General features: G+C 49.6%; 1 protein-coding gene across 8 annotated transcripts in view; it reads right to left on the bottom strand.

Annotated features, from left to right (window-relative positions):
• Positions 1-1238: 1238 nt before the first annotated feature.
• LOC135978350 (class I histocompatibility antigen, F10 alpha chain-like) overlaps positions 1239-11385 on the bottom strand; it is a 35467-nt gene continuing 25320 nt past the window's right edge. For 2 of the 8 annotated variants that reach the window (XM_065579301.1, XM_065579305.1), the window contains 2 exons: positions 3113-3154; positions 1239-2607 (listed from right to left, as the gene is read on the bottom strand). In XM_065579301.1, the coding sequence (XP_065435373.1) occupies positions 2603-2607; positions 3113-3154 (47 nt within the window). In that variant the 3' untranslated portion in view covers positions 1239-2602. Of the gene's footprint in view, positions 2608-3112; positions 3155-7905 lie in introns of those variants that run through there. The other 6 variants (XR_010595760.1, XR_010595761.1, XM_065579307.1 and 3 more) reach the window with 6 other exon arrangements.

The raw sequence follows: 11385 nt of genomic DNA, 5'->3' as shown, positions 1-11385 counted from the left end.
AGGGTTGGGTAGGGGGTGGGGTTCCGGGGGGGTGGTTAGGGGCAGGGAGGGTCTCTGGAGGTCAGGGGACAAGGAGCAGGGGGTGGGTTTGGATGGGTTGGGGATTGTGAGGGGGGTAGTCAGGGGGCGGGAAGTGGGAGGGGGCAGCCAGGCTGATTGGGGAGGCACAGCCTTCCCTACCCGGCCCTCCATACAACTTTGCAACCTCGATGTGGCCCTTGGGACAAAAAGGTTGCCCACCCCTGGCTTAGACATTAAGAAAAACTTTCTATGAGGATAGCCAATCTGTGGAACAGGTTGCCGCAGACCCACAGGCAAATGCGCTCTCAGCTTCCACAACCCATGGGAGGAACCGCTCTTAAATGTATTGACCATACTTGCTGCTTGGGGTTTAAGCCGTAGGCTCCTCCACCTCCCAGTACCACACCTCTGAGCCTTCAGCATGCCTTCCTCGCTGTGACCGCGCCGCAGTGAGTCTACTTGGACTGGACCCCTGGAGGCTTCACACCCAAAAGAAACAATGCAGCCCCCCCGTCTCTGGCCTGCATCGACTCCCAGCTGGTGCAAAACAGAAGGGCTTCTTGTACGTCTGAACCTAACACAGGAAGTTCTCAGGGGCCTTGAGCAAGAAATTCTCAGCACCATCCTGCTGGGCTTGTCCCCACCCAGGTGGGCTCAGGCGGCTCCTTGTTCCCAGCCCAGAAGTGACTCCTCCTTCCTGTGGTCCCTCCTATATCCCCTCCAAGGCCCCGCCGCCATCCTCTGTCTTCTTTCCCAGGCAAACAGATCTCCAGGTGACTCTCTCTCTTCAGCTCTCTGTTCTCTCTGCTGCCCATAACTGGCTGGCTCCAAGTTGGGATGGGCCTTCAGGTCATCAGTTGCTAAGTTACAAAGTGTCCAGACTATGGTCTGGGGTCCAGGCTGCTAGACTGAGTCACACCTGGTCCTCTGCAACAAGAGACACCCCTCCTCCCACCTTGGTTAGACATGCAGCACATGGGGGAAACTGAGGCACACACAGTATACATACGCAACATTAGGAAAATATCCCACTTAGTCACATAGGTTACCTAGAGAGGATGTGGAATCCCCATCATTGGAGGTTTTTAAGAACAGGCTGGACAAACATCTGTCAGGGTGTGACAGATTTATGTTACCAAGCTGCCAGAGACCTTAGGTGATCAGTCTAAGGCAGCGGGATTTTTAGGGGTGGAGATGAAGAGAGCACACCAAGTAACTAAGTTTAAAGTTTTATTAAGAAAATAACAGCGGAGAGTGCTGCGTGTTTCCCACGTCACTCTGAGGAAGGAAGGAAGGAAACGTTAGTGCCTGAGCCCTAACCCATACTCCCACACGCACAACCCAACTCTGGGTGTAATGTAAGAAGAAGGCGGGGGGAAGGGTGGACGGGAGTTCTTCCCTGGGCACAGGTCGTCCGGGGTCCGCTGTAAATCTCCAACTTGCTTCCGCTCTCGGGAGGGTTTTTACCCTAGGTGTTCCAGAGGGCTTTTGCTCTCTGCCCCAGTCTGAACCGGTTATCTGTGGCTTCCTCAGCTTCCCCAAAACACTCCGGCTTCAGGGGATGGGAGACGGCTGTTCTCCCATTCGCTGACCTTCACAGTCTCCCTCGTTTTCGCAGCCCCTGCAGTTTCTGTTCTGCGAGTCTCCTTTCTTATGGCAGGGCAGGGTTGGAAGCTCGGCCCCCCTCTTTCTTGGCAGGTAGCAGAGAATCTGTTGTGTGCAGTGACCTTGGGCTGGAGTCAACCTCTTATCCAGGCCTAGCTGGAGTGTCAAGTTAACCCGTTCCCTTGTCTCTCTCTCCCTCCTTTGGCCTCCTGAAACCTGCAAAGGAACCTTCCATTCCCCACTCACTCACACCTTTAACCCTTCCCAGAATACTGCACCAGCGTTAGCAACATACAATACTGATCTGCCTTCCCAGGGGACTTGAGGGAGAGGGCCATTGGGGTGTGACAAGGGATGGTCTTGGTTTACTTGGTCTTGCCAGTGACCTCTTGAGGTCCCTTCTAGCCCAGCATTTCTATGGCTCTACAAATGGTGAACAGGCCATTAGAGGCACTTATAAACTAAATGCAGACACTTATTCCTGTCCAGCAGACTTCCTCCGCTGATGATAGCAACAGTGCTACCAGCTGTGAGTAGACCAGGCCATTTACCATGTTACAATCATGAAATTCTACAGAAAAAAAATAGGTCCCCCACCATATACACACAAGCAGTTACTGCTCACATATCTAGCATACCGTACAGAGTGTGCAAACAGCACTGCGCAGCGTAGAGCATTGAGTGCACACACTAAATGCTAGCAAATACTAAACTCTTACTAAAAGAGTTTATCCATTAACATTTTGGAAATTATTTTGTGCAAATAAAACATTATTACAGAAAACTATTACATCTAAAAGGTAAAAAGTGGTTCAGTGAGCAGATAAATGAGGCCAGAAATCCCACATGGGACACTCCAAGTGCCAGAGAAAAGCTGGGAGAGGTTGATTGGCTCTTGTAGGGAGACAGAGCAGAGCTCATCCATCTTCCTCTCTGGGGTCCCCTCAGGTTGTGGCACAGACTCCAACAGGCTCTGTTAAGCTGCAGAAGTTAAACACAGGCAACGTCTATTAAAGGGAACCTGCCATAATGGATGGTCACCCTAGTGGCTCCATGTTTAGTGGACAAAATCTCTAACCCCGCCGACAAAGCTTTTAGCTCCAGTGTCAGAGATCTGTGTTCCTGGAGCCTCAGCTGCTGGGCTCTGTCCCTCCTGCAGGTTCACTGGAGACTGTTCTCTGAAGCAGCTGGATTTATCATTACAAATCTCACCCAATGCTCTATCAGCAGCCACAGAGAAACCCCTCTCACTAGAGTCTTTCACACCTAAATTCATCGCAGAGAAAACAAGGGGGCTTTGGCTGCAAACCTGTGTGAATAAAAGGGAAATAAGAGATCCAGAACTCCCTTGTTCTGCTCCGTGGGGCTGGTTTGCTAGAGGGGATGGGCCAGTGAGACTCAGGGTCCAATGACTTGGACTAGGTGTCTCTCTCCAGAGACCTCAGTGAGAGCAGTGAACCCCCAGGCTAGAGCCCCCCTCACTTACCCTTGGCAGATCTGTCAGAGCCACTAGATCCTTGGTCACTTGCTGTGCAGAGGAGAAGAGAGAGAGTATATTAGCATCTCTCACAAGGCAGGGCTTCAGCGTAGTTAGTAGATACGGGGGACTCTTATCCAAAGGGAACAGTCATCACCTTACTCTTCCCTAGCAGTGAGGTGGTTGGTGCACAGATCAGTCTACAATGCAGCTGCCCTGGATTTCCACTATTCACATGCAAAAAACGTTACCATTGTACGAGGTCAGCACTGACTTGTGCTTTTCCTGTCTCTTCAGAATGGAAGCACTGAACACTCAACAGTTAAAGGCTAGCAAACTAAGAAATGCTGGGCTATGGATACTCAGGCCAAACAACCTCAACTCTGCCCCCTTCGGTCTGTGCCCAAATGGGTCCTTCAAGCAGACCACAGACTTCACCCTCACACCCTGCCAATCGACAGCAATTCCCTGCACAGAACAGTGTGGATGGCATGAAGAGGAATGCTGATTGGGGTGGTGCTGGGCACACAGACAAGGGTGAGTTTGGTTTGGCCTGGTGCTGGTCTATTCCCTGTTCCTATTCCCAGACCCACTGGGGCAGAGTTCGAGTTGCGTGGGAAGCATCATTCTACGTCGGCATATCCTGGTTTGCCAACCTTTGACTTCTGGGAATTCAACACTCTCAGGACACAGGGAGCCCAGGGCAGGGCTGAGCACCTGCAACCTTAATTCCACGTTAACAAAGTTCTTGCATGTGAATTTCCGTTGTTCTGGAGTAAAGAGGAGGAGTGAGGGAGGCACGACTCAGGGCCAACTGTAGGAGGAAGGGGGTGCTCCGAGGGGGTTGTGTTGGCACTTCTCAAACCCCCTCAGGTACCCGCTGGAGACACCCCTGAGAGGGTAAAGAGAGAGCTGGACGGCTACACCCTAGCAGGGCCCGGCAGATCTACGCATTTTATACTGACTCTTGGTGCCAGGCATTAGATGGCCTCTGAGACAGTCCATCATTTATGTAAATATTTCCCATAGTTTTAGTCTTGGTCTTGTCCCTAAAGCTAATTGCAGGAGACAACTGAGGAGGGGATTTGAACTCGTGGTCCTCGAGGTGACAGCTTGGTGCCGATCTGACGTCAATGGAAAGACGCCCATTGGCTTCAACAGGCTTTGGATCAGGCCCAGACTTCACAAGCACCAAACCAACTTTCAGGTAAGTCAAAAGAAGTGTAACATTAAAAGCAGGTCAGACACCTTCAGGGTCACACTCAGCCACACACAGCACAGCACTAGGGGGATAATAATTCTGCCCAACACCACCGTATACATTCCTGACCATCGCCTTCTCTGCACTAGAAAAATTGGGACCCATCCCCGCAAGCAATGCAATTCCACCAGTGATAGCAAAGGTGGAGCAATTGAGGAGATGGGGTTCAGGTGTTTTTAACCACAGCATCATCTAGACTTCCTCTGAGCAAGGTTACAGAACATGTGTCTACAGCCACTCTACACTACTGAAGACGAGCTCTGCTGGGAAAATAACAAAGCAGGGCAGATTATCCAACAAGTTCTTGGAATGTATTGGAGACATTTTTTCTTTCAGAAGGTGGAGAAAGCTACTAGGGGAGAGGCTGTTCTAGATTTAACTTTGACAAATAGGGAGGAACTGGTTGAGAATTTGAAAGTGGAAGGCAGCTTGGGTGAAAGTGATCATGAAATGACAGAATTCATGATTCTAAAGAATGGTAGGAGGGAAAACAATACAATAAAATAATGGATTTCAAGAAGACAGACTTTAGCAAACTCAGGAAGTTGCTAGGTAAGATCCCATGGGAAGCAAGTCTAAGGGGAAAAACAGTTCAGAAGAGTTGGAAAGTTCTCAAAGAGACATTATCAAGCGCACAGGTGCAAACTATCCCACTGCACAGGAAAGCAATGAAGGTTGGCAAGAGACCACACTGGCTTAAACCAGGAGATCTTCAATGATCTAAAAATCAAAAGAGAGTCCTACACAAAGTGGAAACTAGGTCAAATTACAAAGGATAACTGTAAACAAATAACGCAAGTATGTAGGGACAAAATCAGAAAGGTCAAGGTACAAAACGAGATCAAACTATCTAGAGACATAAAGGGTAACAACAAAACATTCTACAAATACATTAGCAGCAAGAGGAAGACCAAGGATAGGGTAGGCCCATTAGTCAATGAGGAAAGAAAGACAATAACAGAACATGGGAGGAGAGGTTGATACGCTGGAGGGTAGGGATAGGATACAGAGGGACCTAGACAAATTAGAGGATTGGGCCAAAAGAAATAAGATGAGGTTCAACAAGGACAAGTGCAGAGTCCTGCACTTAGGACGGAAGAATCCCATGCACTGCTACAGACTAGGGACCGACTGGCTAAGCAGCAGTTCTGCAGAAAAGGACCTAGGGGTTACAGTGGACAAAAAGCTGAATATGAGTCAACTGTGTGCAATACGAGTCAGCAGTGTGCCCTTGTTTCCAAGAAGGCTAATGGCATCTTGGGTTGTATCAGTAGGGGCATTTCCCGCAGATTGAGGGACGTGATCATTCCCCTCTATTCGACATTGGTGAGGCCTCATCTGGAGTACTGTGTCCAGTTTTGGGCCCCACACTACAAGAAGGATGTGGAAAAATTGGAAAGAGTCCAGCAGAGGGCAACAAAAATGATTAGGGGGCTGGAACAAATGACTTATAAGGAGAGGCTGAGGGAACTGGGATTGTTTAGCCTGCAGAAGAGAAGAATGAGGGGGGATTTGATAGCTGCTTTCAACTATCTGAAAGGGGGTTCCAAAGAGGATGGACCTACATGGTTCTCAGTGGTAGAAGATGACAGAACAAGGAGTAATGGTCTCAAGTTGCAGAGGGGGAGGTTTAGGTGGATATTAGGAACAACTTTTTCACTAGGAGGGTGGTGAAGAAGTGGAATGGGTTACCTAGGGAGGTGGTGGAATCTCCTTCCTTAGTGGTTTTTAAGGTCAGGCTTGACAAAGCCCTGGCTGGGATGATTTAGTTGGGGTTGGTCCTGCTTTGAGCAGGGGGTAGGAGTAGATGACCTCCTGAGGTCCCTTCCAACCCTGAGATTCTATGATTCTATGTGAAAATGGGGAAAGAGCTAAATGACTTTTTTGTTTCAATTTTCACCATAAGGTTTTATAGCGATTGGACGTCGAGCATAGTGAACACCAGTGAAATTGAGGTAGAATCTGAGGCTAACGTAGGGAAAGAACAAGTTTAAAATGATTTAGACAAGTTAGGTATCTTCAAGTCACCAAGGCCTGATGAAAGGCATCCCAGAATACTCAAGGAACTGACAGAGCAGATATCTGAACCAATATCTTTGAAAAGTCATGGAAGATGGCAGAGAGGACTGGAAGAGGGGAAACATAGTGCCAATCTATAAAAAGGGGATTAGGCACAACCTGAAGAATTACAGACCAGTCAGTTTAACTTCAGTACCCAGAAAGATAATGGGGCAAATAATGAAGCAATCAATTTGCAAACACCTAGAAGATAATAAGGTGATAGTAACAGTCAGCCTGGATTTGTCAAGAACAAATTGTGTAAAACTAACCTGATAGCTTTCTTTGATAGGGTAACAAGCCTTGTGTATGGGAGGAAATGGTAGATGTGGTATAACTTGATTTTAGTAAGGCTTTTGATAATGTCTCATAGGACCTTCTCATTAACAAACTAGGGAAATATAGCCTAGATGGTGCTACTATAAAGTGGGTGCAGAACTGGTTGGAAAACTGTTCCCAGAGAATAGTTATCAATAGTTCACAGTCATGTTGGAAGGGCATGACAAGTGGGGTCCCTCAGGCCTGGTCTACACTAGGAGGTTATGTTGTATTTAGCAGCGTTAACTCGAATTAACCCTGCACCCGTCCACACAACGAAGCTATTTATTTCGACACAGAGGTCTCTTTAAATCGATTTCTGTACTCCTCTCCGACGAGGGGAATAGCGCTAAATTCGACATGGCCATGTCGAATTAGGGTAGGTGTGTATGTAATTCGACGCTAATAGCTCTGGGAGCTATCCCACAGTGCACCACTCTGTTGACGCTCTGGACAGCAGTCCGAGCTCGGATGCTCTGACCAGCCACACAGGAAAAGCCCCAGGAAAATCTGAATTCCTTTTCCTGTCTGGCCAGTTTGAATCTCATTTCCTGTTTGGACATCGTGGCGAGCTCAGCAGCACTGGCAACGATGCAGAGCTCTCCAGCAGAGGTGACCATGCAATCGCAGAATAGAAAGAGGGCCCCAGCATGGACTGATCGGGAAGTCTTGGATCTGATCGCTGTGTGGGGCGATGAGTCCGTGCTTTCGGAGCTGCGATCGAAAAAAAGGAATGCCAAGATCTACGAGAAGATCTCCAAAGCCATGACGGAGAGAGGATACAGCCGGGATGCAACACAGTGCCGCGTGAAAATTAAGGAGCTGAGACAAGGGTACCAGAAGACCAAAGAGTCAAATGGACGCTCTGGATCCCAGCCCCACACATGCCGTTTCTACGAGGCACTGCATTCCGTTCTAGGTGCGGCCGCCACCACTACCACACCACTGTCCGTGGACTCTGACGATGGGGTATTGTCAACGGCCGCTTCCTCGGAGATGTTCGCGGACGGGGAAGATGAGGAAGGAGATGTGGAGGACGAGGCAGTCGACAGCGCTTTCAACGCTGATTTCCCCGACAGCCAGGGGAAATCACCCTCATGGAGATCCCCTACCAACCCTCCCAAGGTGGTAACCCAGACCGTGAATCAGGGGAAACATCAGTAGGTAAGTGTTTTAAACATTTATTTTGAACAGAATAGGAATGGTATCTTAACAATGGGTTTTTCATGATTAGTTTGCCCTAGGCGCTTTAGTTTCTAGTCCTTGCCAGTGCAGCTACTGGAAAATTCTGTCAATATGTCCGGGGATAGAACAGAAATCCTCCTGGGACATCTCCACGAAGGTCTCCTGGAGGTATTGTGAAAGCCTTTGCATCAGGTTCCTGGGGAGAGCGGCCTTATTGCGTCCTCCATGGTAGGAAACTTTTCTGCGCCAGGCTAGCAGCAGGTACTCCGGGATCATTGCCTCGCAAAGCATGGCGGCATACTGCCCTGGTGCTTGCTGGCATTCACGCAGCATGCGGTCTGTGCCCGAAATCCTCATCAGAGTGATATCACTCATGGTGACCTGCTTTGAATTAGGGGAATGTTAGTATTGGGACTGATTGTCTGTTCCTTTACATAACTGTAACCGGCTGTTTACAGCCATGCGGTGGAGGCATGACAGGGGCAGCATGCAGGGATCTTTCCCAGGGACAGCCGCGAGGGGGGTGGGACAGGGGCAGAGTTCACGCTGGCCGGATTGCCGGCAGCAGGAACTGGCCAAGGCTAGGAGCATTGCTTGGAACGTTAAAGGAGGGCACTGCTATAAATTAAGCTTTAAGCAGCCAAAAGTCTACGGCTTACCATGTCCGCCTGCTAGCCGAATTCCGTTGTCCGGCCCCGCTTGTGTGATCTGTACAGCAAGACCCCAGGAACTCAATGGGAAGGCCGAAAATTCGACCTTGTACTGAGTGCGCATGTGATAGGTGCTGTGCATGGTCTTGTTCACAGAGAAAGACTATATTCATTGTTCGCAAAATTGTATCTTTCTGAGGAATTCACTCCCTTTTTCCCATCCCACAGCTGCGAGTGTCTCCCGAGCTACCCCGGCATCCCCCTCCCAGAGGCTGGCGCAGATCAGGCGACGAAAGAGAAGGATACGGGACGAGATGTTCTCAGAACTTATGGGCTGCTCCCGAGCCGAGGCGGCACAGCAGACCCAGTGGAGGGAGAACATGTTGCAATACCAGCGATCACACAGCGAATGGGAGGACAGGTGGCGGCAGGAAGACCAGCAGGCAACTCAAACGCTGCTTGGACTAATGAGGGAGCAAACGGACACGCTCCGGCGCCTTGTAGACGTTCTGCAGGACCGGAGGCAGGAGGACAGAGCCCCGCTGCATTCTCTCTCTAACCGCCCTCCCCCGCCACAAAGTCCCATCCCCCCCTCACCCAAAGTCCCAAGAAGGAGGGGCGGCAGGGGCCGTGAAAACAGTCACTCCACCCCTGCAGACTGCTCAAGTAACAGAAGACTCTCATTCCCAAAGATTTTATAAGTCCTTTCTTTCACTCCAAGCACCTCACCCAAGCCCCTGTCCCAGTTTCATCCCCTAACTGTGTAGTTCTTAATAAAAAATATGTTTCTGTTAATTACTGTTTCCATCATGTTCTTTTAAAGGAGAGTATCAGAGGGGTAGCCGTGTTAGTCTGAATCTGTAAAAAGCAACAGAGGGTCCTGTGGCACCTTTAAGACTAACAGAAGTATTGGGAGCATAAGCTTTTGTGGGTAAGAACCTCACTTCTTCAAATGCAAGTAATGTAAATCTCCAGAGGCAGGTATAAATCAGTATGGAGATAACGAGGTTAGTTCAATCAGGGAGGGTGAGGTGCTCTGCTAGCAGTTGAGGTGTGAACACCAAGGGAGGAGAAACTGCTTCTGTAGTTGGATAGCCATTCACAGTCTTTGTTTCATCCTGATCTGATGGTGTCAAATTTGCAAATGAACTGGAGCTCAGCAGTTTCTCTTTGGAGTCTGGTCCTGAAGATTCCAAGTCTTACCCACGAAAGCTTATGCTCCCAATACTTCTGTTAGTCTTAAAGGTGCCACAGGACCCTCTGTTGCTTTTTACAGATTCAGACTAACACGGCTACCCCTCTGATACTTGACACCATGCAAGGCACTTCATTTAGCCGTATGGAATGGAAATCTATCAACCTCATGAAGAAACTTGCACAAATACAGACAGATATCATCTTCCTTTTCAAATGCAAACGGATGGACATCATACCAAATGGACTAAAGGTGAAAAATCCATTGCTATCTACATACTGCACAGACCACAGTGAGAGATTATGCCATACACTATCAAAGAAACTGAGGAACAAAAAAACTTCAACATTAAGTGGGTAAAGAAACGGGGGCAGGTGCAGCTTCTGTTTAAACAAACTTAATAGTCACAGGTTACCCTGCTCACTGTGGAACCTAGCTTTCAAAGCTTCCCGGATGCACAGCGCGTCCCGCTGGGCTCTTCTAGTCGCCCGGCTGTCTGGCTGGGCATAATCAGCAGCCAGGCGATTTGCCTCAACCTCCCACCCCGCCATAAACGTCTCCCCCTTGCTCTCACAGAGATTGTGGAGCACACAGCAAGCTGCAATAACAATGGGGATATTGGTTTCGCTGAGATCAGAGCGAGTCAGTAAGCTTCTCCATCTCCCCCCTTGAGACGTCCAAAAGCACACTCCACCACCATTCTGCACTTGCTCAGCCTGTAGTTGAAGAGTTCTTTTTCACGGTCCAGGACGCCTGTATAGGGCTTCATGAGCCAGGGCATTAGCGGGTAGGCTGGGTCCCCGAGGATCACTACAGGCATCTCCACATCCCCAACAGTTATTTTGTGGTCCGGGAAGTAAATACCTTCCTGCAGCCATCTAAACAGACCAGAGTTCCTGAAAACGCGAGCATCATGACCCTTGCCCGGCCATCCGACGTTGATGTTGGTAAAACATCCCCTATGGTTCACCAGTGCTTGCAGCACCATTGAAAAGTAGCCCTTTCGGTTAATGTACTGGCTGGCCTGGTGAGCCGGTCCCAGGATAGGGATGTGAGTTCCACATATAGCCCCACCGCAGTTTGGGAATCCCATCGCAGCGAAGCCATCTATGATCACCTGCACATTTCCCAGGGTCACTACCTTTGAAAGCAGTAGCTCAACGATTGCGTTGGCTACTTGCATCACAGCAACCCCCACGGTAGATTTACCCACGCCAAAGTGATTCGCGACTGACGGGTAGCTGTCTGGCGTTGCAAGCTTCCAGAGGGCTATGGCCACTCGCTTCTGGACAGTCAGGGCTGCTCGCATCCGGGTGTCCTTGAGCTTCAGGGCAGGGGACAGCAACTCACAAAGTTCCAGGAAAGTTCCCTTACGCATCCGAAAGTTTCGCAGCCACTGTGATTCATCCCAGATCTGCAGCACTATGCGGTCCCACCAGTCTGTGCTTGTTTCCCGGGCCCAGAATCGCCGTTCCACACCATCAACATGACCCATTGCCACCATGATGTCCACGGCGCGGGGTCCCGTGCTTTGCGAGAGGTCTGTGCCCCTCTCAGACTTAATGTCCTCACTGCGCTGCCGTAGCCTCCTCGCCCGATTTCTCAGCATCTGCCT

The sequence above is a fragment of the Chrysemys picta genome, unplaced genomic scaffold (assembly GCF_011386835.1).
Source record: "Chrysemys picta bellii isolate R12L10 unplaced genomic scaffold, ASM1138683v2 scaf219, whole genome shotgun sequence".
In the NCBI taxonomy this organism is placed as follows: Eukaryota; Metazoa; Chordata; order Testudines; family Emydidae; genus Chrysemys; species Chrysemys picta.
This window is presented reverse-complemented; position numbering and strand designations above follow the sequence as displayed.